The sequence below is a fragment of the Syngnathoides biaculeatus genome, chromosome 8 (genome assembly GCF_019802595.1).
Source record: "Syngnathoides biaculeatus isolate LvHL_M chromosome 8, ASM1980259v1, whole genome shotgun sequence".
Taxonomy (NCBI): domain Eukaryota; kingdom Metazoa; phylum Chordata; class Actinopteri; order Syngnathiformes; family Syngnathidae; genus Syngnathoides; species Syngnathoides biaculeatus.
In genome coordinates, this window is record NC_084647.1 from 14763498 (window position 1) to 14789878 (window position 26381).

General features: G+C 42.6%; 2 protein-coding genes and 1 long non-coding RNA gene across 6 annotated transcripts in view; 2 read left to right on the top strand and 1 right to left on the bottom strand.

Annotated features, from left to right (window-relative positions):
- pdcd10a (programmed cell death 10a) overlaps positions 1-10517 on the top strand; it is a 36998-nt gene extending 26481 nt beyond the window's left edge. The window contains exons 1-9 of one of the 4 annotated variants that reach the window (XM_061827155.1): positions 978-1138; positions 1956-2077; positions 3531-3692; positions 5686-5739; positions 5837-5954; positions 6373-6499; positions 9106-9184; positions 9291-9373; positions 9765-10517. In XM_061827155.1, coding sequence (XP_061683139.1) covers positions 3615-3692; positions 5686-5739; positions 5837-5954; positions 6373-6499; positions 9106-9184; positions 9291-9373; positions 9765-9846 — 621 coding nt within the window. In that variant the 5' untranslated portion in view covers positions 978-1138; positions 1956-2077; positions 3531-3614 and the 3' untranslated portion in view covers positions 9847-10517. Of the gene's footprint in view, positions 1-977; positions 1139-1955; positions 2078-3530; positions 3693-5685; positions 5740-5836; positions 5955-6372; positions 6500-9105; positions 9185-9290; positions 9374-9764 lie in introns of those variants that run through there. The other 3 variants (XM_061827157.1, XM_061827156.1, XM_061827154.1) reach the window with 3 other exon arrangements.
- Positions 10518-13397: 2880 nt separating this feature from the next.
- Positions 13398-26381, top strand: part of LOC133505299 (WD repeat-containing protein on Y chromosome-like) — a 47968-nt gene continuing 34984 nt past the window's right edge. The window contains exons 1-8 of the mRNA XM_061828406.1: positions 13398-13474; positions 14436-14571; positions 16239-16547; positions 18075-18248; positions 18363-18446; positions 19543-19635; positions 19750-19918; positions 25907-26074. Coding sequence (XP_061684390.1) covers positions 14491-14571; positions 16239-16547; positions 18075-18248; positions 18363-18446; positions 19543-19635; positions 19750-19918; positions 25907-26074 — 1078 coding nt within the window. The 5' untranslated portion in view covers positions 13398-13474; positions 14436-14490. The remainder of the gene's footprint in view (positions 13475-14435; positions 14572-16238; positions 16548-18074; positions 18249-18362; positions 18447-19542; positions 19636-19749; positions 19919-25906; positions 26075-26381) is intronic.
- Positions 21386-26381, bottom strand: part of LOC133505300 (uncharacterized) — a 35580-nt gene continuing 30584 nt past the window's right edge. The window contains exon 5 of the long non-coding RNA XR_009796207.1: positions 21386-23265. This is a non-coding gene — a long non-coding RNA (uncharacterized LOC133505300). The remainder of the gene's footprint in view (positions 23266-26381) is intronic.

The following is a 26381-nucleotide window of genomic DNA, read 5'->3' on the forward strand; positions in this document are numbered from 1 at the left end:
TCATCAAGTGGAAAAACATTTTATAGTTCTGCTTGTCACTACACCTCACCGGCGTCGACAGATTTAAAAAAAAAAAGACATTTACATCCATCCATTCATTTTCTTTTGCCGCTTATGCTCACGAGGGTCGCAAGGAGTGTTGGAGCCTATCCCAGCTGTCAATGGGCAGGAGGCGGGGTACACCCTGAACTCGTTGCCAGCCAATCGCAGGGCACATGGAGACACGCAGCCACACTCACAATCACACCGTGCCGCAACATTATTTACAGTAAATATATATTTTTTAAGATGGCAGCATGGTGGGTAAGCTTGTAAAGCATTGGCCTCACAGTTCTGAGGACCCGGGTTGAATCCCGGCCCCACCTGTGCGGAGTTTGTATGTTCTCCCCGTGCCTGTGTGGGGTTTCTCCGGGCACTCCGGTTTCCTCCCACATCCCAAAAACATTCAAAATGAATTGGACACTCTAAATTGCCCCTCGGTGTGATTGCGACTGCGGCTGTTTGTCTCTATGTGATTGGCTGGCAACCAGTTCAGGGTGTACCCCGCCTCCTGCCCTTAGACAGCTGGGATAGGCTCCAGCACTCCCTGCGACCCTCGTGAGGATAAGTGGGGCAAAAAAAATGGATGGATGGATACATTTTTCCTCTTCCACTCCCCTGTGAGGACATCATGGAGCTTGTAGATGTGAGAGAGCATCTGCTCCTCCACCTTCAATTTGAGGATCCACCCCCAAATGCTCAATAGGGTTTAGGTCTGGAGATACACTTGTTGCTGCTGCTTTAGTATGCCACATGGCATGTTAAGAATCATGGTTTCTGGCTCTACAGTGTCAGCACCTACGCAGTCCCAGATGATGAATGTTCTGCCAATACGGTGAGCTCTAGGCAAGCAAGACTTGTCTTTGTGCTCACTTGGTTATTATCACACATACTTGACATCATCTAAGCTATATAATTTTATCTTGGTCTCACATCAGATCACAAGACATGAGTCCAATAATCCTGATCCCGAGTAAGGATAAAATATTGAAATGATCTCACCATGTAATGATTGAATCCACAAGACTGCAAAAACAGCGGCATGTATGATCCTGATTGTTTGACCAGTCCTGTCAAGGTTTTCCAGTTTGAATGACAGGTGAGCATTGAACTCTTCCCATCTGACATCTATTTGTTTTCCACTGCTTTCTAAGTCCTTTACCTTTCAGAAATGTACATATGATAAAAGATAGGCAAGCAATTAACGACAATTAAGTAGTTAGAGAAACAGTAGCTAAATACAAAAAGTTTGGATGCTGGTTTTCACTCCGGGAATTCAATATTATAGGTGGGGCTTTAGATTGTAAGCCATAAAGTAACAAATTACGTTTGCAAAGTTATGTTATAATGGCCAAAGACAATCAAAAGTAACTTCACTCGGACCTGTGAGAGGGAATATAATGAAACCAGGCTTTCACTGTAAAACACTTCCAACATCTCCATTCTAAACGAATCCGCCATCTTCCGAACTTTGCCACATCTAATATGGCCGTCTCCTGACCTGCAATTCAAAACCCAAGGCGTCAATTTCATTTAACTGTGATCTACGGTTGTCCTTAAATTCCACATCCATGTCATACGATATTTAGTTTATAGATGTCAAAGAAAATATTTGGAAACGTTGTACGTATATATGTATTTAAAAAAAACGCACAGTCTGACAACACGGACAAAAGTTAGTCACTACATGTTGGAAGGGGGGGAACCGTCTTGACAGAGTAGTACGACCTGCAATTCATTTGACTGCTCATAAATAGTTTAATCCAAATGAATTTATTATCCCCTGATTTTATCTTTTGTTGGTGTTTTTGTGCTGCTGCGAATGCGTGATGATCACTCATTTATGCCTGTGTTGCTTCCGCCTTTAGTCGGTGCCAGGGATTTGTAGTCCCATTGACAGTCAAATACCTTTACAGGGTATTGAAGAGACGGAACTGGAGAACTACAACCAAGTCGCACTTTCGCCAAGCGCGGTCAACATCGCCCAGATTTACGAAGCAACAAACTTCTTGAATGAGACGCAGAAGTCGGCAAGGAGGTGAGATACAGTTGCTTCAACGTTTACATTTTGTGTTCGCTTCACGTTTCTTGTCAAATTGACTTATAACATGTTTTAACCGTCCGAATGCTAACTTTGAATCACCTGCTAAACTGCTAATCTCTTGATAGCAGATCAAATGTTATCCAAAGTGTTTTCGAATCGGTTCATTCGGCATTTTTACCGAGGTAAACATGTAGAAACGCGTGATTACATTATTTACAACTGTAAATAATGTCCATTTCAGATTGGACAAAACGCTAGGAAGATGCGAGTAAGAAAAAAAACATATGGAAAAACAAGCCACTTATAGAAACAGGTTTATGTGGTTATATGACAATAACATTAAGTCACACTTATTTTTGTCCAACGCACCTTCTCTAATATTTATTGCTCGGTACAAATGACCTATTTGCTCTTTTCCCAAATCACGTGTCGCTTCAGGTGTGTCATTTATCCTCAACCACACCCAAGAGAAATGAAGAAAGAATGAATTGTACCGTACTTTGGTGACCATGACAAAAAACGCCCAGAACGTGTTCGATTTGCTTTACAGTAGGACCCAGTTCCGATTGTGGTCCCTTTTGAATAAGGAGTAATACGCATGCAAATGCAGTTAATTTAAACCAATGGGAGGGGGCTAACTCCATTTCCCCCCTCGTCATGTTACATGATCTGTGAGATATACAGATTGGGTTATTATAAGGTAATGATTACTCCTTCTGGATATTCGTTTTTTCAGAAACAATTACTTTTCCTCAGATGGTAGTTAATTCCAAAAAATCTGTCAAATTCAAAGACTGCATTCACTTATGCAAATGTGCACCTGTACATGGCCCCAAGCTAGAGCGCTAAAATAGTTGTGGAGATTATTATCACGTTCACATTCCCACTGAATGGGAACTGAACTCACACTTTTTGAAAAGAAGTCATAGCAAACCAAAAAACAATTAGAATTAGAACATATTTTACGAAAGGAATAATTCATACAAATGATCTTCAACATGTAAAACGTGTGAGGAGAGACTACGGTATATTTGGTGTGTCTGGTAAGTTAGCAACAATATGTCAAAAGCATATAACCTGCCAGAAATATATTTTCACCTTTCTTAAAATTGAGTGCAGCAGTGATCTAGCAGATTGAGCTGCATTGGACGGCCCAAAACAACAACAACAATTTGTATTGTTATGCGCAGGACTGGAGAGGCTGAGTATTGCAAACCATTAAATAATTTTTCCAAACAAAGTCGTCAAGGTGTGTTTTTGGGTTGTTGGGCGTTGGCCGAGGTCTGCCTTTGACTCAGTACTAGTAAACAAAGTCATTTCTTATCTTCATTTGTCAATATAAGGCTACTACTTGCAAACATGGAAGCAAATATTTTCCTTCTTGTTCACTCTTTTCCTCTTAATTTTCCGTTTTTTTTGTTTTTTTTTTTGCTGCCTTGCTTGTCAGTCTTAGGGAGGGATTGAACGCAAGGAAGCTGGCATTGGGGGGCGAGCACGTACCCGAAGGGCCATCAATCGGTCAACGGTGACCATGGAGCACTTCCGGAAAGAAGCCAGCCCCACTTCCGTCATGGCTCTGTACACCGTGATGTACCCTGTCTTTGACCAGGTATGGAGGCACAGTCCCCTTTTCATATTTGATGCAACCGAATAAATCTAAATGTAAATAGGCAGTTTCCTCTCAAATCACTGAAGAAGTGAAGGAATAGCAGGTAATAACAAAACCAAATTACAAAGGCAGAGCGATAACCCTCCACTTGAGTCAGATAAAATTATACAACAACAGAAGTGTCCAGTTGCTTTATTACAAAACTCTTATAAATTAGAGTTTCAAGAACTGCTTCAGAAGGCTCCCAAGATGTCTCCTCATCTGATGTTTTTAATGAGGCTCAAAGAGCTCAGAGTCATTATTCTTGACATTCTTGATATGATTTGGACATTATATTAAGTTATGCCTGCAACATTTTCTGAGATCATGATTTACAAAGATGATGTTGTTGGTAGTGTTTGTTGAGTTATTAAACAAGCATTAAAAAGATACGTTTATTATTGTGGTCATAGCAGAACTGTAACGATAGATTTCTTCTATTAGAGCTTGTTAGAAAGTGCAGGTGTTACTATTTTGGCTGTCGCTTGTGTGGGATTTTTTCTTCAAGGTTAGGCGATCCCAGCGCTGGGGCATCACGGTGTCTTAGTGTTTAGCATGCCTGCCTCAGTTCTGAGGTTTTGTGTCCGACTCATCTCTGGGTAATCCTGTATCCTCCCACGTTCCAAAAACATGCATTTACTTGAATTGAAGCCTTTAAATTATTTATAGGTGGGATTGAAGTTGTACAGTGGTGCCTCTACTTATGAAATTAATCTGTTCCAGGTGTTGTGATTTTTTTTTCGTAAGTCGAAGCACATTTTTACATGTAAATGGCATAATCCGTTCTGTACCTTGCCTCTTGCCAAATATTAGCTGGGATATGCCCCACCTCACCTCTTGACTTTAATGTGACCATGTGCATTACAAAATTCATGTACGTTCATCATGTCCATCCATCCATTTTCTTAGCCGCTTATCCTCACGAGGGTCGCGGGGAGTGCTGGAGCCTACCCTTGCTGTCAACGGGCAGGAGGCGGGGTACAGCCTGAACTGGTTGCCAGTCAATCGCAGGGCACATAGAGACAAACAGTCACACTCACAATCACACCTCGGGGCAATTTAGAGTCTCCAATTAATGTTGCATGTTTTTGGGTTGTGGGGGGAAACCGGAGTGCCCGGTGAGAAACCCACGCAGGCACTGGGGAGAACATGCAAGCTCCACACAGGCGGGGCCGGGATCGAACCCTGGTCCTCAGAACTGTGAGGCCAACGCTTTACCAGGTTAGCATCGTGGGAAAGACAATTTATTTCAATAATTTGTTTCAAAAAATGAAACTAATAAACTAATAAAATATTTTAGGCCTTTATTTTTTTCAATTTTGATGATTATGAAACAATAATTTGAAAAACAATAAACAAATATAGTATTTCACAAAATTAGAATAATTATGTAAAGTACTGGACTGGATTTTTTTTTTTTTTGTCCTTCTCCTATTATCATGAAAATTGAAACGGTCTTGAAATATTGCAGTTTGTGTGTGGTGAATTATGTTTCACTTTTTAAAACAAATAACTGTTCTTTCAAAATTTAAATTTTTTGTCACATACCTGCATCGAAAGGTAACATCTGACTTTTTTTTTTTCCAATTATTTTTCTGGTGAATTCGAGGGGAACAATTGTGTTTGAAAATAACATGTGGACTCGAATAAGTCCCTGAGGGGCACCACAATTAAATGTCTTTCTTTGGAGTTCAATAGGCAGTGTTAAATGTATTTTTCACAAGTCTCATAAGTGTTTTTTTTTTTTTAAGCACTAACCACACATTACACCATACATCTATTTTTGTAATTGACAGTATTTATTGTCCACTCTTATTTAAAGGGGTTATCGGCAGAAGATGTTTATGAATAAGCCAGTAATATCACAGGACCATTGCCCCCCGCCACGCTTGCATATCAACCAAATGTTGGACTGACAATAAATAATAGCTAAGCCAAATATGTTTTTTTGCAGTTGGAGAAAGTTAACCTGTCAGCAACACAGACATTGCGTGCAGCCTTTATGAAGGTAATATTTAAAAATGTTGTCGCATTTATATTTTAGGGAATACAGTGACATATTTTTTGGGGGACAAAACACTGTTCTTCACTATCATTGTTTGAAGGCAGAGGAGGAGAACCCTGGCATGACTGAGGATTTTGTGCTCGAACTACTTGAAAAGAAGGACCTGAAAATAAATTATAATGAGTGTCTACTTCGCATGGCTGCGGCCGTTGTGAAAGGTGGGCTCATGTCCGCGCATCAACACGAACAAATAAACGTGCTTGCTACCTGCCGGGGTGTGCGCTGACCAATACTCGTGACTGTCCACTGAAGGGAGCTGTTTCTCCACAAATCAACTCGCTTGGCAAAAAAATTCTGTCCCTCCTTGCCTGTAATCGAAGCACTATATGCACTGTGCAGAGATTAATTGAAGCAATGAATACACTCACATACACAAACCTATTAGTTGTAATCATTCCGACAAGCTTCTCTTATTATTTCTTCTACGTCATGTGTCTTTTCAGGATATAGTTTATCTTGGATCCACTATTATATTTTTTCTCCATATCCTTAATCAGAGCTTAAACGCGTGATATTGTGCCCATCTTATCCAGTTCAGGGAACTTCTGTGCTTTTTGTCCCAATCTGTGTCGTCAGAGTTCCGAATTGAGAGGCAAGAACCGGGCTTCCAGGAGCTGAACGAGAGGGCCCATGCTCTGAAACACATCCTCAGCACCATACCCGACGAGATCAATGACAGAGTGGCCTTCCTGCAGACCATCAAGTGAGACGGATAATCGCTTTGTGTGAATGACTAGGGTGCTTTTTTTTACCAGCAAGTCCAAATGGCTTTTGAAATGTTTTATTTTTTTGTTTTCAATTAGAAATGGACAGGGCAGTAATCCCAGCTATTCGTGGGGGATAGGGATCGAGTTCTGGCACAAATGGTTAAAAAAACCCCAAAACAAAACCCCACAGCAGTAATAGACTCACCTGAAAGGTTTATAACGACCTGTATTGATAGTTGAAACTATACATCTACCACAAAGTGTGATCCTAAAACATTTGAAAACATCCATCCATCCATCCATTTTCTTAGCCGCCTATCCTCAAGAGTGTCGCAGGGAGTGCTGGAACCTATCCCAGCTGTTAACGGGCAGGAGGCCGGGCACACCCTGAACTGGTTGCCAGCCAATTGCAGGGCACATCGAGACAAACAGGCACACTCACAATCACACCTTGGGGCAATTTAGAGTCTCCAATTCATGTCACATATTTTTGAGATTTTGGGGTTACCCTGTTCAAATCCGGCCTTTGTCTGGTTTCAAAGTGTCCTCGGGCAAGACACTTAACCGTGAATTGCTCTCAGTGTGGCTGGCGGCGCTTTGCATGACAGCCCCCCGCAAACCCCCCCATTGGTGCATGAATGTGTGGGTGAATGTAATGCTTTGTAAAGTGGTTTGGGCACCCTATAATGTAGCTGAAGAGAGATATAAGTGCACTCCATTTATCATTAATGTGAAAAAGCATACAGATTTGATATTGAAAAGAAATGCAGCAGAAGTGCGCATGTACGCGGATATACAGGCTATAGAGGACTCTCATAACTTCTTTCCTGAACAATTTAGGCTAAACTTAGCTCCTTCCATACATACAAAAGCATGTGTCTATGTGCAGATGTCTCACTTCAGCATACTTCTCCTGCGCCAATATACTACTTTTCTATTAAACAGAACTTTGGTTCCATTTTGTGACATCATTGGGCATTTGAAAAAGAGCACAAACATTTTTAATTTTTATCCAGGCATGGAATTTAGTTTGCAAATTTAATCCGCCTTCACAAGCCGAAATTGTTTCTTGTTGAAATAAATAGAAATTCAAATTCAATTCAAATTCCAGCTTCAAAACAAAATCATATTTCCCTTGCTTTTCCAGTGAAAACTGTACAATGTAGAAATAAGTGAAAATTCACTTAAATGTGAAGAAATAACACTGTTGGCTAGCAAATCATTGTGCGACATCTTTGCCATATGGCATGCAGTACTGTTTTACATTAAACACTGATACAAGCCGAAAGAAACACACACACACACACACACTGATACTGCTGGCTCTATATTGTCAAAACATCCCACAGTCTAATGTGACCATTGTCATGTTTAGCAATTATTTATTTATTTTCCAACATTTTCATATATGTATGTGTGTGTGTGTGTGTGTGTGTGTGTGTGTGTGTGTGTGTGTGTGTGTGTGTGTGTGTACAGTCCCCTCCAAAAGCATTGGAACGGTAAGGTAAATTCCTCCGTTTATGTTGTATACTGAATACATTTCATTTTGGTTTAGTTGAATATGAGACAGAAGTTCAGAATTCCAACTTTAATTTCATCAATCCTTTTTCTGAGCCACTTATCCTCACAAGGGTGACAGGGACTGCTGGAGCCTATCCCAGCTGTCAACGGGCAGGAGGCGGGGTACACCCTGGTCGCCAGCCAATCGCAGGGCACATCGAGACAAACAGCCACGCTCACAATCACACCTAGGGGCCATTTAGTGTGTCCAATTATTTTTTCGGGATGTGGGAGGAAACCGGCGTGCCCGGAGCAAACCAACGCAGGCTCGGGGAGCACATGTAAATTCTACACAGGCGGGTCTGGAATCGAACTCAGGATCTCAGAACTGTGAGGCTAACGCTTTACCTGCTGACCCACCTTGCCACCGAGTGTCCAGTTAATGTTGCATATTTTTGGGATGTGGGAGGATACCAGAGTGCCAGTAGAAAACCCACGCAGGCGCGGGGAGAACATGAAAATTCCACACAGGCTGGTCCGGGATTGAATCCGGGACCTCAGAACTTTGAGACCAACACTTTCCAGCTGAGACACCGTTCTGCCAGCTTTTATTTCATAGTATTTAAATCCAAACATGTTAAACAACTCATGACGGGAAACCTTTTTTTTTTTTTTTTTTTTGAAGCCAGCCACTTTTCAAGTGAGCAAAAGAATTGGTACATTATTAAAATAAAGTGGGTATTGAGTAAAATTAATAATTATTTAAAAAGTTTGACACTTAATACAGACATTTCTCTCAATATAGTCTCCACATTCAGTCTTTCTTGGCCCGATTGACTTGATGAATTTAACACTCTTAGTGACTCACTTCTTAAGTTGCTTACCCAGTGAGGGGCTTATGAATAAAATCAATTCAAAGCAAATGCTTCTGAAAAAAGGAATATTTGTAGAAGGGGAAAAATTCCGATTTGCGGCGAGTGAAAGACAAGAAAGCCAAACAGTGATCTGGATGAAAGAAGAGTCATTTTTGGCTGGAGAACAAAGAGATTTTCAAATGTATTGTTATCTCTCCTTTACATGCGGGTGTTTGTGTGTTCTCCAGAGACATTGCCAGTGCCATAAAAGAGTTGCTCGACATTGTTAATACAATCTTCAGGAGGTACCAGTATCAAAACAGACAGGTAAGTATAGATAAAATGATAGTGAAAATGTTGTCTCCCCCCCCCCCCCCAAATGTCTCCTTTGAAACAAGCCGAGCTGAAAAGGTTGTGCGTGTGTGCGTGTCAGACGCTGGAACAGCAGAAGAAAGACTTTGTGAAATACTCCAAGAGTTTCAGCGACGCTCTCAAAACCTTCTTCAAAGACGGAAAGTAAGACACTGCTCATGTTGGGACTTTCAGCAATTCTTCTTTCTCTTTTTCCTCTTCCCCGATCTTTCACCTGCGCGTTGTGTCCGGAACGTCCTTTTTTTGTTCCTGGCGCATTTCGCGTTGTGAGAAATGCGCTTGTTAGGACGTACACACAAGCTGTCGTCGCCACGTAAATTCCTCGTCGTATGATCACAGGCTCACGCACCCCCAATCCCCAAAATAATTCCTTTGACCCCTTTCCATCGGATTCTCGCTGGCTTGTTTTCTCTGAAGCCTGACATTCTCCCCTCCAGGCAGATCAAAGTGTTTCCCGGATCAATATTGTTGGCACGGTTTTGTTGCACGATGACCGACACGCGTGTCCTTGTCTATGTGACGTGGTCGCTCCCAGGGTGCTGAACGTGTTTGTCAGCGCCAACCGGCTCACGCACCAAACCAACATGATACTGGAGGCCTTCAAGACGGCGACATAGAAAACCGCGGTGGAGCGGCCACGAAGTGGCGGCGGGCCGGCAGTCGATCAGGTAGTTGATGACGAGACTTTTTTTTTTTTTTTTTTTTTTTTTAACTAGCTGTTTTATTGTTATTGTATTTCATTGCTTAGCATTTTTACCTCCTGCAAGCTTGATATAACATCTATTTTTGTGGGATTCTAATAAAGGACAATGCAAAAAAAAAAAAAAAAAAAAATGAGTGTTTGCCAACGAAGCAAAGTGCAGTTCCCTCACACCTATGTAAGAAAGTGCTGGACACTGCTGGGTCTTGTTTTTCATCTATAATTTATAGCGCCGTGGTAACTGCCTTTGACCACAGAAACATTTCCCATTATTTACGGACAAGATGTCAAAGTTTGGCTTTCATTGTCTGAAACAAAACAAAACAAAAAAAGAAATCTCTTCAGTTGCCTTTTTGTCAGACGTTCTGCACACTGGATTGATTTGTGTCTCCTCCCAGAGATGGCAAATGATTTGTATACTTCCTGACCGGGTTGTCTGTGATCCACTTGTAAAAAGCTCAATGTTATTTTCATGTTTCATTCACTGTCTTATTGTAATCATGCTTTCATTCCTCTGTGATTTAATCTCCCTCAAAAGCACTTTGGTCAACTTTTTTTTTCTTCAGTAAATAAACTGACTTTACCTTGGTTTTTGTTGGACATTCCGCTTTTGTTGCTTCCCATTTTGATGCCTTTTATGTGATCAGTAGTACTGTACAGTAGGGTTTGGCCACTGTTGGGTTAGATATTTCTCGAGTGTTATAATGTCTAAATTGTTGATATCTTAACAAAAAGTAAATTCCAATCCATTTTCCTTTTTTTTTTTTTTTTACAGCAAAAACAAACCTTTATTTCCAGTGATTTATTTTATCCAAGTACAATGCAACAGCGGCTTCTACTGCAATAAGTAGCAAAGATAAACTTGAATCAACCTCTCTTCACTGCGCATATGTACTTTGTCAGCCATCTGGTCAAAATACTATTAAGAAGTACTGAGCAATCTTCCCTCAAATTTTTGACGTGTCTGAGCAAGCACACGAAGGCCGTGAGCGCCCCCTTTTGACCACTGTCAGCAACATCAGCGTACGCACTCTGGTCAATCAGTGTCATCTATTGAAGTTACATGGCTCATTATAAAGTTCAGATTACATTCCCATCAGAACATTTTTCAGAACAATTTTGTGTTTTTGCAAACTTACACTGAAAATGTCAACAAATAAAAAAAAAAATACATCGCTAACCAAGCTAACTATGAACTATAAATTTGAAAAGTCGCTTCCAACTTTGTTTCTTTTCTTTTTTTTTTTTTTAACCCACAATGATATCCCTGTTTGTTTTTCTTGGTTTAAAACTGAATTATTGCTTGTAGAATATCTTTAGCAATGCATGTTGAAAGATGAGTGGGTTAATGTTATATTGCCACCTATATTTAAAAAACAGAATTCGCTTTTTGGACACTATATCATTTGTGCTTTTGTCCTCGATCAGGCTGTGCCAAGGTGGAATTTTAACATTACGCACCAATAGTGATTACCCCTTTGAGAGCGTTGGGGGCGGAATCAGGTAAACCAGGAAGTAGAGCATGTGTCCCGGTGTGGCCCACTCATCTAAAAAAAAAAAAGACTGGTTAGCGCATAAACATCGGGCGATATGTCGATTGGTTGAAGCCAATTGGGTGCCATCTTTGTTCTCCCAAAACTCAGGGAGGACATGGTTTACATTTTTCGGATTATGGCGGGGTTTTTCCTCAAAGTTTGGCATGTACAATTAAAACTGGTTGTGTGAGCGCGACATTTTTTTAAGTTCTGGTAACATTTTTAATTCGACTTGGTAAGCCAAAAAAGGCTAAGTGCAAAGGAAGTACATGGAACACCTTGCATATTACCTAGGGCCTGATTTCCGTGACATGTTATCTTTTCCCAAAATACGCTGTGAAGCACTATCATCATAACATCATAAAAACATAAAATTCCAAGTCAATGAGTTAGATATATTTTTGGAAATAAGGACTCGCAATGGGAAAATACATGCTAAACGCATTGTTCATTTGTTGTCTCTGCAACGTCCTATTTCAGACAGAAAATTTAAACTACTACGAAAAAATACACAAGACTGTCATTCACTGCGCTGGATCGCTTTTCATCTGCGCGACAAGTGCGCAAATGCGCAGTTGCGCAGCTTAGATGGAACACTGGTAGTGGGGTAGTACTACCAAATAACCTGACAGTAGTGTTACGATGAATAGATGGAATATCACTCAGTAAAGCCCAGACTGACGCATGGTCCCTCTCCCACCGCTACCAAAAGTTAAACTATTGTGGAAAGACTGCTTATTTCACGTTTGATAATTAATTAGTCAGTCAGAATATCTTGTTGCCAGCTATCGAGAAAAGTCCGGCAAAACGACTTATTTGGGTCTCTTAGTGATAGTCGTGAATCAAGCACGGCTCCCCAGACATAACCTTAAAAGCGCAACACTTCTTCAAACTGTCGTCTTTGGAGTTCAAAGAGTCGAGGAAAGATTTTCCAAAAGTTGTTTGCGATGAAAGTACTTGACTTCCTTTCTGTTGCCCTTCCCTTCTCCTCCTTCCACCCAGTACCAGGATCCGGATGCATGTTTCCCCACTGCGGCAACTTCATTCTTCTCCCTGTATAATAGTGGATTTTCCACGGTGGATTTGCGCGAGGCTATTTTGAGCCGTGCGCAGGCTCCTACATGCACCGCTGTAATCCAATTGTGATAGCGTTAATTTTGAAAGCTTTATTATTGAAATTGCTGAGACCTAATTTTCTGATCCTGTCACCGTTGACGACCGCCGTAATCGGCTAATTCAAGTTATTCCAGGCCATTAAGTCGCACACAGGAGCTGATTGTGGTCACTGAGGCAGAAGGGAAGGAGAGAAGAGATCATATCTTTTATTCAAGGCGTCGTTATTGGTGTTCTGGAAATATTTGCTTTTTCCTTTAACAAACCCCAAGAAATAGTCCAGCTCTGGACCACAGAAGACCTTTCAAAGGCATTTGAATGTCACCAATAAAACTCCAAGCGTGCGAGAGAGTGTGGGAGTCTCACTGAAGTTCTTGCTGTTATTGTCGTCGTGCTAAAAAAATTTGGGACTCTGTTTTTGTGTTGCTGCCGGTTGCGACCGCTGTGTAGTGTTTTTGCTGTTACCCGGATCATTCTCTAATCCGTGAATGAACGCTCATTGTCTCGAAACCAAACGACGAGGCCAGGACTAACAAAATGCAATTCATTTTGACTACGTGGTTGCCAGGAAACTTGCACGGGTCTTTGGCAAGTAGGCCCAATAAAAGAACAGAATTGTGTGCGGGTATGTGTGTCCAATGTCTGGCCTGTTAACTCTTTGTGTGAGTGTGTATTTGTTGCCACATCCTGGGTTGTTGGTGTCGATTGTCGCTTGGTTAAAAGCTTGTACTTGCGTGAATCGGACAAATCCACTCGCGGACGGGATGCGAGGACTCTGCGAATGCCCACTGGTGAATAATATTTTGTCATAGGGTTGAAAAATGTCAGCAGGTCTTGCCAGATAACCTTGGCGACGCCTCATCATAGGAATTCAACGCTCAGACATTGGAAGTCTTGGTAAGTCTCAATTTGACTTTACGGTTCTTCTTTTGAGATGTAATGATTAAAAACTTGACGGAAGGGCTGTTCAACATGTAAGACGCTATTTGGATTCATTCATTGGACAATATGTTTACTCGTGTGTCTTGTGGAGCTGCATTGCATCATCCAGAAAGATGTATCTAATATTTTTGTACCTTCAGAAATGTAGAAACAGCTTTCAGTATGAGTGCAATTTTACTCTCCACACTACAGCAACACACACACACACACACACATACACCTTGTGTTTTACTCCTACAGCAGCAAAGTTTTATTGCACCAATAGCCAAAATACTAGCAACTGTGCCTTTCTAATCTCTTATTGATGGATGTGCGTCGCTTGGCACAAAACAGTACAATATCACGCCGTACTTTATGCACGCTTCAGCAAGGGACCGCTTTAGCTTTCATTACGAGGCCCGTCATCTAAATCTCCGCACAGTTTGATGCCACTTGCGCTGAATTTGCATCGTAAAATGTTCCCGTCAACCTGTTTTTTATCACCCTTTGAAGAGCATATTAGATAAAGGGATATTTCCATCATGCCTCATACGCTTCAGACTCCAGCGGCGCTTTTAAATCATTACACGGCGTCGTATGGCAACCCTTTATGTGTTCTATAATTCCCGCTGCTTATCTCGTCCGCACCAGTATTCTATTTGGCGTTACCTGCCGCGCGGGCAACGTGAACAGCGAGTCGCCGCCTCTTCGAAAACATAAATTTTGGGGACCCGAGCGGATACAATGCCACCGAGCGGCTATTCAACGTAGACCGCGAGAGCAACTGACAAATCCACTCCTCTGTGGAGGTTCCCTTTCCTGTGATTATGTTGACATGACAACTCGCTGTGGAACATGTGGATAGTTATGACAGTCTGCAACGGTCTCATTTTCTCCATCAAGTCCACAAAGCGTGCCGGCTACTATTTGTTTCCAGTGTCATCGCCCGTGTTGCTATGCTGTTGATTGATTGACAAGGCTGGGGTGTAGCCATGGCAACGAGGATGGAGGTGACACTGCTCAAGAGCGGGATGAGAATGGAAGACTACGGGAAGCTGCAGAGCCTGTTCTTTGTGAGTCCCTTTCACTTTGCTAATAGTCCCAGATGACTGCGCCAAAGGAGGCGGAATGTAATTGATGCCCTACGGTGGCATCCCATAGTAACGCCTTTCAGCGCTTCCGAGAAATGCTTCACAATCCAAAGCAAAGTGAACAGCACCTGGACTTCTAATGAGTGTGCAGGCATCCCTCAATATACTCCGTTTGTAAAAAAAAAAGTTTTTGCAGTTTTTTTTCCCCTGTTAATTAATTGATCACTGCCCTTTATTAGACAGCAACAACACAAATAGATATTTGTCTGGTTAATATCAAGGTTAAACCAATATATATGTAAAAAAATATATATTTAGGGACATTTTTGCGTGTGTAATGAATCTGTATGAGTCCCACTTCTAGATCTGAGCAAAGTATGTATAGTATATATAAAGTATAAATAAATAAATAAATTATATATAGTAGATTATAGGCTGATTTATTGAGATGAAATGAAGAAACAAAAAACTTGATCAGGTGACCTTGATCCTATGGTAAGGAAGGCAAATTAGTTCCATGATTTTTGGAATTGTCATATCATAAATGAAAACGATGAGATATTGCAAGGATTTTTGTGTGCCCAAACATCAATAATTTATTTCTGATTCCAAAACTACCTCATTAAATGATGATGAGAGGCGGTACGATGGAGCAGCTGGTGAAGCGTTGACCTCACAGTTTGGAGGTCCTGGGTTCGATCCTGGCCCCCCCCGTGTGGAGTTTGCATGTTCTTCCCCTGCCTGCGTGGGTTTCCTCGGGGCACTCCGGTTTCCTCCCACATCCCAAAAACATGGCAACATTAATTGGACACTCCAAATTGCCCCAAGGTGTGATTGTGAGTGCGCCTGTTGTCTGTCTCCATGTGCCCTACGATTGGCTGGCAACCAGTTCAAGGTGTCCCCCGCCTCCTGCCTGTCGACAGCTGGGATAGGCTCCAGCATTCCCCGCGACCCTTGTGAGGATAAGCAGCTAAGAAAATGGATGGATGGATGGATGGATGGATGGAAATGTGATGAAGTGAAAGTGTTTCAAGGTCTCAGTGATAACGACACTCTGAAGGAAACCGTAACTACAATGTGGCCCATGACAAAAATGAGTTTGACACCCCTGATGTAGATAAACAAAAAGACCTCGCCGGCCATCCTAATCACAAGATGACAAGGCCAGAAGCGTGCCCCAGACCCTTACGCAAAACCGTCCGAGATATTTAGCCATCGATCAAGCAGTACCTTGTCTTTCGGGATCGCCGAATCCAAAAGACAACTCCCGCGGCCCGTGAGATCGACGCTATCGCAACTCTGTTCAGGCTGGTGTCACAAGCTCATCAACTATCAGCATCGAGTCGAGAGCAACATCGTCGATAAATGCTCATTGTGTGACGTCCCCCCCCCCTACGATACGTGTCATCTCTTCAATTGTGCTCAAAAACCGACCACGTTGTCATGGAGGAACACCTGTGGAGCTCCCCGGCCGACGTGGCTCACTTTCTAGACCATACGGAATAATGACCATCGTACTTGGCTACAACATAAACAAAAAGAAATAACTTTTATTTTCAGACCAATTGAGGGCAATTGATGACTGATCCACAAGTGTGAAGTGTTGAATATAGTATATATATATATATCGTGAATATATTTTGGCCTAGATCTCCCCAGGGGTGTCTGGCTCTTTGTCCAGAAGCGAATTCATCCGCCTGGCCCGCTCAACGCTCGGACACGGCTCCAAAGAGGACTACGGCCTGCTGTTTGACAGCGTCGTCGTCAGTCAGGGACACCGCGGCCTCTTCCCTGACAGCCACGCTGTGAAGGAAGAGGGTCGAGTGGACTGGGGCGGGCTGTGCTCTTTTCTCCGCCAGGAGCTGTCTGAAAAGCTGAAGCACGGCAGTGTGAAACGGGCGCCTTGTTGGGAGCCTCCGCGCACTCTGACCTGCCCCCACCGAGACCCGGTCCAAAAGGTAAACGCCGGCTGTTCTCCTAAAAACGCGGACGAGAGTTTAGTGCGTGTCAGTCAACTGTTTGCAGCTGGTAGGTTCAACGCCTTGAGATTGACTGCATGCAGAATCCCATCTGCTGACCGTATAACATTTTTAAGATGTAGGGTCACTCATCGAAATGTCCCTCTTCATTTAAGATAAGTGGCTTTGGACTCTCCAAAGTTTAACATCTATCAATTAGTATGCAAATGAAGCGGCCGCTGCAAAGCGCCGACATCTGTGAAAAAAGCCCCGCTTCGCCGCTTCAATCTTTTTGGTCCTGAGAATGTCAAAATGGGAGTTGTTATTCCTCAAACGGCTGACGACCGCGCCGGCGGGTCATTCGAAAAGGGTCAGACGCGCAATCACTTTGCAAGTATAATACGTTTCGGTGATTTTCAACCGGTGAGTCGGGACCCAAAAGTGGGTCGTGGAGAGCTGGTAAAATATTACAGGGGTCATCGGTTTACAACAGTATGTCATATATTTCTAGGTTATGATGGGAACAGAAATGATCTCATTTGTGGAACGTGCGTAAGATTATGCCGTCACACAGGAAAAATGAAAACCCGCTTGGGTTTGGCCTACGAGTAGTTTTCACACAAATATTGAATGTATTTCCAATTTTACAAATGTGTTAGTGTAATACATGGATAGACTGGGATGTGTTATGGGCAAGATTGGGTCACAAACTTAATTTACAGGAATGGAATCTACACAGCGGCACGGTGGGTCAGCTGGAAAGCTTTGGCCTCACAGTTCTGAGGTCCCGGGTTCGATCCCGGACCCGCCTGTGTTGAGTTTGCATGTTCTCCCCGTGTGCCTGCGTGGGTTTTCTCAGGACACTCCGGTTTACCTCCCACATCCCAAAAACATGCAACATTAATTGGACACTCTGAATTGTCCCTAGGTGTGATTGTGAGTGCGGCTGTTTGTCTCGATGTGGCCTGCGATTGGCTGGCAACCAGTTCAAGCTGGACCCCGCCTCCTGCCCGTTGGCAGCTGGGATAGGCTCCAGCACTCCCTGTGACCCTCGTGAGGATAAGGGGTGAAGAAAATGGATGGAAGCATGGATGGATGGATGGGCTTCCTGCATCGAGAAATGAAATGTGCAGACTCACTCTTCTTTTTTTTGGAAAATAACATTAGTTTGACGGATACGCATCAGAAATGAAGTCTGAAGTTCAACAAATAATGTTGTGCCTTCCTCAATAAATGGGATCGGTGCCAAGATATCCCTTTTCAAATGCGATATTTGGACAGTTCATTTCCTTTATTGTACATATCTTGTAAAATTTGGTTGCAGGATAGGAAACTTTATCAACAGTTACTAGTTAGTGTTAGTTCTCACTTGGGCCTGCTACCGTGCTTGCGCAAAACAAAGGAAACCCACGTTTTTTTTTTTTTTTTTTTCGCACAGCACACTTTCTGATTTTTCCTCTGCTGTTGTGTTCAAGGCCCCGAAATACAATTAAAAAGAACAGAAATGGCACCATCTGCTCTGCTCAGGTGTTGTACCTGCCGAGCTGGGGTCAGTACATGACGGTGAGTAAAGGAGGATCCGTGGGACTGCGGGACCGAATCGACATGTCGCTTTTGAGCACCCAACGGCTACAAAACAGCACGGTCCGACCCAAAGACCTGTGGGTGACGGATGCGGTGCTCCTGCAAAATTTACATAAGGTGATTTCGTAACAACAGCTTGATCTTATCTGGAAATGTAAAATACAATCTAAATTGATACATTGCCTCTTTGTAAATTTTATTTACCGGTTATTACTTGTCTTTGCTCCACAGATAGCCGTGTCGTTTACAAGTAAGGAAGTGTGTTTTTATGACATACTTTCCGAAAAGGACTTCAGCTGCAAATATAAAGTCCAGGTAAAAGGCTATAAAACTGCATTTGAAAATATTTTCATTTGTTGAATAATGCATTGTCATCACAAATTACCGTAATTACCGGACTATAAGCCGCAACTTTTTTCACACGCTTTCAACCCTGCGGTTTATGCGGTGATGCGGCTAATTTGTGCATTTTTTCCAACGGCTGCAAGGGGGCACTCGAGCAGAACAAGTAAGAGTGAGACCGGTGGAATTTATGTGTCGAGGAAGTGACTTTTACCGGCAGTTTTTTTTTTTTTTTAAACTGGCCCTGTTAGCGCTGCGCTAGCATGTTGCTGCTGTGTTACTGCCGCGTCTCAATGATTTAAGTAAGTTTTTTTTTTAACTGGCTCTGTTAGTGCTGTGCTACCGTTTTGCTCCTGTGTAGCTGCCGCGGCTGTTTTTTTTTTTTTTTTTTTTATCTGTATGTTTTTTTTTTTAAACCAGCCCTGTTCATGTTACCGTGTTGTTCCTATGTTAAGATAAGCCAAGGTAAAAAAAACTTTGAAAACTCTTTCTGTATACCATCTTTCTTTGTAAATATCTCAATGTGGTTTCAATGTGGGCACTTGCGGCTTTTACACAGGTGCGGCTTAGGTATGAACCTAATGGTATTTCCTTTACAAATGTACTGGGTGAGGCTTATAATCCGGTGCACTTTGTAGGCCCGGAATTATGGTAGCCTTTATATAGTCAGAAACATCCATCCATTTCATGACCGCTCATCCTCACAAGGAGGCAATTGCAGCTATCATTGGGCAGGAGGCAGGGTACACCCTGAACCGGCTGCCAGCCAATCGCAGGGCAGATGGAGACAGACAACAGTTCCACTCACAATCACACCAATTTAGAGTTTCCAAATAATGTCATGCATGTTTTTGGGATGTGGAAGGAAATCAGAGTGCCCGGAGAACATGCAAACTCCACACTGGCGGGGCCGGGATTTGAGCCCTGGTCCCAAGAACTGTGAGGCCAACCAGCTGATCCACCATGCTGCCACAAACAGAAACAGTTCACGAAAAAAAGTGCTGTGCTGTACACCTCAGATGTAAAAATTCTCAAGACAGATAATTTTCTTTTAATGTCTTTTTTCCAGGGTTTAAGTTTCACTCCATGGTGTCTGGACTACTGGCCAGATGCCTCCAACCCAGATCAGGCCATCCTCACTATAGGCGACATTGGTGGACAGGTGAAACTCAGTTGGAAATATTGAATAAAACTTGAAGAAAGCGGGAAATGGCAAAGCAACGCCAAATTTGTCACTGCACGCTGAATGTGCATATGTATGTGTGTGTTTTCTTAGGTCAGCGCCTTATACTTCATGTCAGCGCAAATCATATTGTTTGAGCGACGTAGCCGGTGGACAGACTCTGATTCAGTCCTCGTCCAATGGGATGATGTGGTCAAAGGAAAACATCATTGCTGTTACGTTGTTCAACATCAAGCACACCAGCCAGCCTGGGTGAGGAAAGGTAGAACAAGCGTCAAACCTTTTAACAGCGCTCGGTCACATTCCGTGAGCACACACTTGCATTTTCTGAAATATTATTCATGCAAAGAGCTTGAAACGTTCTTTACGATTTTGATCTATAAACGAAATGTCATCGCTAATTTGCTACAAGTGGCGTGTGAAGTATTCCAAAGAAAATGAACTCATTTGACTGATATGTAGGTATACAGAATAAAATATACTCAAGGATATGAACAAATTTAGGTATATGTACTCTATACATTGCCTTTTTTAAAATTTTCTACACGGGTAGTTTGGTCAATACTCATGTTTCCAGTGACAATAACTTCTTAATAACACAATGTTATCAAAAGTGCAGTCGTGTTAAAATTCTATTTCTCATCATCACGGTGCGGCCTAAATAAGATGATGAATGATTGCAACTGCTTCCCTCGAAACACGTCTATAACAAACGGGTGGAGGTTTTGATATTGCAATATGAGTAGCGATAGCTGTATTGGAAACCGCGGTATCGATATTTAGAAGTCAATCCGCACACTAATTTGATCCAGCCAGTAATTAAACCGGCATCCTGTGTGGTCATCTGTTCTTATAGTCAGGCCGCATCTTCGAGTATTGTTGTCTTGTGTATTCATAGATATTCTACCGCATTAAGTAAACGTGAAAGTTAAGTTTGCATCCACGTGGCAACGTTGGCCACAACTTCTCTAAAATATTTTTTTTTTTCGATGACCGCGAATGACTTTCAGCTCCATCATTAGCGGATGATGACAAGATGAAGAAATCTGTGATTCTGTATGCAAATCAATATTGCCCCGAAATGACAAAATGACTTTGACAAAAACCCGTGATACACAGCAGTCTCACTGTTGTAGTAGTCACTTAAATATATTTTTGTTGTTGTGATTATAGTTGGCGTAGTTGTATAGCTGTGGTGCATTATATTGTAATGTGTTTCTCATATTATCATACGCTATAGCTCGATAAAGGAACCAAAATATTAGAAAACACAACAGGGCAATTGCTTTTGAGACAAGACCTGCACCGTAAACCTATAAATAGTTTACTGGACATGCCACGCATGTAATTGGCAATTCTAAGTCGTCAAATAAACATAGACACACACACAAAAAAAATGGAAATAATTTGTCCAGGAGGATGATAAATAAACATTTCACAACACTAAATGCTGCCCATTGCTATATTGCTGAGGGGTGGCGAAGCAGCATACAGTAATGCTGCGAATCATGAACGTTCTCATTTCTCCCCTAAGTAATACATATTTTGTACCCCATGCTGTTTTCTACATTCCAACGCAATTTCATTCCCACATTTATGAAAAAGAAGCATGAGACCTATAGGGAATGGCTATGACTAAATTTTAATGTTAAGTTGAATTTTGATACAGCAGCATCCCCAGAGATGAAACGTACAGTGAGTATTAAAATACCAAATAGGGACATTGGAATTCTTTTTTTAATTTTTTAAAATTTTACATGAAATGCAAAGCACATCATGGAAAGCACATGAAGAGAAGTGGACTTTTGCGATTACTTTGAATACCAGTGATAATATTTCAAATCATCTGTGCTCCTCCCTCCCTGTCTGTCCTATTAGGAGTTACCGTATACAGGGAGTCCTCAAGTTAAGACGTTTCAACTTTACAACGCTCGTCCCCCGTCCGCCATTTTGTCCGGCTAATGCTTGTCCGTGTTTGTGCGCCGGGAGTAGCTTTGCATTTTGACATTATCGCCCCAAAGAAGAAAGCTGTGTCTTCTGGAGCAAAAAGAAAATCCATTACCATGGAAAACGAAGCTCAAGATCATAAAAAGATTGGAGAAAGGAGAGACACCAACACCACCGAGGCTTCAGTCGGTCGACCGTGGTGACGATTATTAAAGACAAAGCCCGTATTTTAGCACATGTGAAGGGTTCCGTTCTCATGTCAGAAACAATGATCACAAAACGAGGTTCTTTGATATTTGTCGAGATGGAGAGGATTGAGGACCAATTTCACAGCGTTGTTCATAGCCGCCGCCATATGGAACGAACAACACCGCCTAGACGGGGCGCTTTACGGCGTTGTCGTCGCACGCACTGTTCATAGCCGAAGCCATCTTGACCAACAGACACGGCGCCTCAGCCGGGGTGGCTCATTTTCGGCGCCAAGGTGGCTTATCACGGAGGCGAGCCGGGCGCTTTTATGGCGTTGTCGTCGCACGGGGCTGAGTGCGCTATTGTCGGGAGCGTTGTTCATAGCCGCTGCCGTCCGCGAGCCGACGTGGCAGCCTTCGCCGGCAGCCTGACACGGAAGCCGTCCGACGCGCACATCGACACATTTAGCATGCCTGACATATTTATGCAGATCTCTTGTTACGTTATGAGAGACCGATTACGTGGTCCGCCTCAAACTATTATTTTTTTTAGTAGCTGTATACACACCTACCTGACCTTTGCACCCGTGCAATACATTTTTCACGACTTGGAAACTTATGAAGAGTAAATCTATCCTCCCAAGTGTTCAACCAATACCCAGCAATGCAACAAGCCGGCATTTTGGCTAAAACGAAAGAACAACGAGCTAGCCTCCCGCAGGTAAAACTAATAGAAACAAACGAGTACGCTGGAGGGCGGTCCCGCCGTGTACGCTCACTTCCTGCTTCTTCTCAAAAACAAATCCCTCGAGAGGATTTTCATGCTGGGAGTAACAAAAAGCCATACACGTCAAAATCATGTTTTCTGGTGAAAAAACAGATGGGTCCATACCGGCTGCCGTTTTTTCATTAATAACGTAGTAAAAATCATGTTTTTCATGACACTTGACCTTTAAGTCGCTACTGTAGCAAGGATCTTAGTCGTAAACCGAGGACTAAGTGTACAGTATATTTCTAAGATATCCATGGTATATTGTACATTCTTGAAAACACATTCGGGGAAATGAGGAAAAAAGCAACTTAAAAATCACACGGACAGTATTCAGGCTCTGTTGCAATGTTTTCACCTTGCCACCTGCACTCTAGTGCCAAAATATGTGATATTGCTCATTCAGCATAACTCCAATAACAGCAAATGCAGCAGAGGTGGACGGGGGTGAGTCCCGAGCCCCCCACTCCCTGTGCCAGAGTTTTGAATGCTGGCATGAAGTTTGAGGTGAAGGCTTGTCCCACTTTCCCCTGAGACTCTCCCACATCATCCTGGGTTGACAAAGAGGTCGCTTTATCGTGTCATTGATCCCTTTCGTCATTCAGCTCCGTCTCTTTAGAGTCATTGGACCGTTCAATAATGACTCAGCAGTCGCATCATTCCGAGACCAACTTGTCCGAGAGCGAGGGATCCTGATGAGAGTGCCTAAGAAGAATAAAACTCATAAATAAGCACAACCGATGGGAAAACAAAGGCAAGACTAGGAAAGAGCAAACAAAGGCGAATTGCCGACACATTGAAAGTGGCGGCTAATTGCTTTTTTTTTTCTTTTTCAGGCAGCGCGTGGATTGTGAACGTGTAAGACCAAGGGGAAGTTGCGTTTGTGTGTGCATCAGCGCCGTATGTGTGTTTGCATACCTCTGGGGTTCTGGTGCCGTTCTTTTTGAAGTCGCCCACCCCGCGGTACCAGTGGGAGTCTTACCATTAGCCATGGCTGGGCCCACCAGAGTGAGCTGGGTGGGGTACGGAAGGGCTCACTTGTGAGGGGAATTAGGAAGAAATTGGGATTGCCACGCACCCACGAGGCGCTTGGAAGCGGTCTCAGAGGAAGTGCAGAGTTTGGAGCCGAGAAATACCCGAATGCGCGCCGACGAATGCTGAGACCAAGCGTTCGTTATAATTTGCCCTCGGAACAAGCGGGCTGATTTAATCTCTTGCTCTTCCTCTTTTGATTCCAAACTCCAAGAAATGAAAGTAAAATGACACGAGCTTAATCAGGCAGCTGTTGTGGGGTCACAAAGACCTTAAGATTTGTATCTGTCAGTCAGAGAGAGAAGAAGTCATTAATCAGTGATGAGTCACATGGCTCTCCGAAATCCACACAGCTTTTAATTCTCGGAGTGGAAAGGAATCTTACGATGAATGGAAAATAATCAGACGGAAATATCTTTGGGGGTAACCTTTGACCCGCGACTGACACACGCCATCTTGGCGCTCACGTGTCATTTGTCTGCCGAGCCGCCGCTGATGAAAATGTCCGGATTCCGATTCGGATGTCCACAATCAACATATTCATTGAGATGGGCGATGATGCAATTTCCGTGACTTTTTCGGTAATACCAGCAAGCAAACGAAAGCGGGCAAATACTCCATTGTGGATGCCTTGTTATCCAACATTGCGTAATTGCACATATGAAGCAGTGTAAGGATTGGGGCTGAAGTATCCAATCTGAATAAAAGCAGTGATGTTTTATCGTGCGTCCAATTTGCTGTCGTTTAAAATGTTACACAGATCCTCACTTGAAGCAACTTCCATCTGATGGATGTAAAATTAGTATTCTAACTAGTATTCTGGCCACTACAAAAATATTAAATGCATTTTAATGTGCAGTAGTAATTTGAGATTAGGTGTATGGGGATTAAGGGGAAAGTTTTTCTTTCCTTCGAATGTCCATTTTGTATTTAATACAGAGCACTATTTCGACTTATTCTTGATATGTTATCTTATCTCTCGATCTCTGAGTCCTGCTCAGTCAGTCCCTACTTGGCCATTCAACAGCCGAGTGGGCGTGCCTGGCATACACTTTGGCATTTTGCCCCTCTGTGTACGTAGCACTTCTAATGAGGCGCGCTCAGCACTGCCCAGCAAAAAAAACGAGTGCAAGAATAGGAGTGGATGACAGCTACATGATTAACATTTAGTTAGGGTTAGGTTAGGCCGTTCCATTTTCACATAAAAATCACATATCACAGTCAGCAAATATTAAGTACAGTCGGGCACTTAAACTACAGTACTGTAAGATTTTAAACAGTATTCATGAGTTAGTAATAAAAGTGCAAAGCAAACTGTAAATTCAATACAATTACTGTAATTTCCGGCCTATAAGCTGCGACTTTTTTCACACGCTTTCAACCCTGCGGTTTATGCGGTGATGCGGCTAATTTGAGCATTTTTTTTCTCTTGGCCGCAGGGGGGTACTCGAGCGGAAAAAAAGGTAAGAACGAGACCGGTGGAATATATGTGCCGTGGAAGTGACTTTTACCGGCCATGTTAGCGTTGCGCAAGTGTTAGCGGTGTGCTGGCAAGTTGCTGCTGTGTTTCTGGCGTGTCTCAGTGATATTTACCGGTAAGTTATTTTAACCGGCCCTGTTAGCATTAGCACTAGCATTAGCGCTAGCGCCGTGCTAGCTTTAAACTCTTTCTGTGTACCGTCTTTCTTTGTGAATATCTCATGTTTCAATGTGGGGACTTGCAGCTTTTACACAGCTGCGGCGTATATATGTAACAAATGTATTTCCCTTACAAATGTGCTCGGTGAGGCTTATAACCAGGTGCACTCTGTAGGCCGGGAATTACAGTACGTTTAAATTTCATTTTTCATTTTAGCAAATCCTAAAATGTTTTTATTCCATTTGAGTGGGCATGTTCTATATTATTTACTGATGATTTGTGTTGTTTATATACGTACATAATCTATACCAGAAGTCAATTTTACTCAATATATTACACACAGGGATTGTTGCTTTAAAAATTTGTTTTTAACAAATGAAAAAAATGATAATAATGCATTACAGATACATAGCACTTTTCTTGATACTCAAAGACAGTTTAGAATTGTACCACAGTCACACCCTGGTGGTAGCAAGGTACTAGTGTAGCCACACCTGCCCTGGGGCAGTCTGATGGAAGTCTGGCTGCCATTCTGCCCCTACGACCCTTGCGACCACCACCGAACATCCAACCACATTCATGTCCGGGGAATATGGGTTAAATATCTTTCCTGTGGCACAACTATGACACGTGTGACATCATACTTCATTCATTATACTTTCTTACACTCTGCAGTACTTTACCTGGACTCAGTGGGGGCCTTTGTGTCATGTAGCACCAGACCACAAAGCAGCATGGTGTTAGGCTGGAGGGAGAAGAACAGCAAGTGCCTACGAGTGACCTCTTTCTTTACAAAGAGAGGCGTATGGGATATAGACCATCACCATGAACTGAAGCTGATTGGTAAGATAATTAATAAAGTCATAACGGGCTGTAGCCACGAGCCCATCTGGGACTTCGCTGTTGTTTACTATTTCGATTTAAACTCCAAAACGTAACGATATCATTTTGTTCTCATCAGGCCATACGTACAGCCTATCACCATCTGTTCCACCGCAAAAACTTCAACGTGGAAAAAAATGTTGAACTTATTGCACATGATCTTTGTGTACTAGCGTGCCATCTGGTTTCTTTCATAAATCTGCCTCTCGAAGGAATGATGTAAAAAGTGACTGGATGCCTGCCTTGCTGTTAAATCCGTTATGGGCCA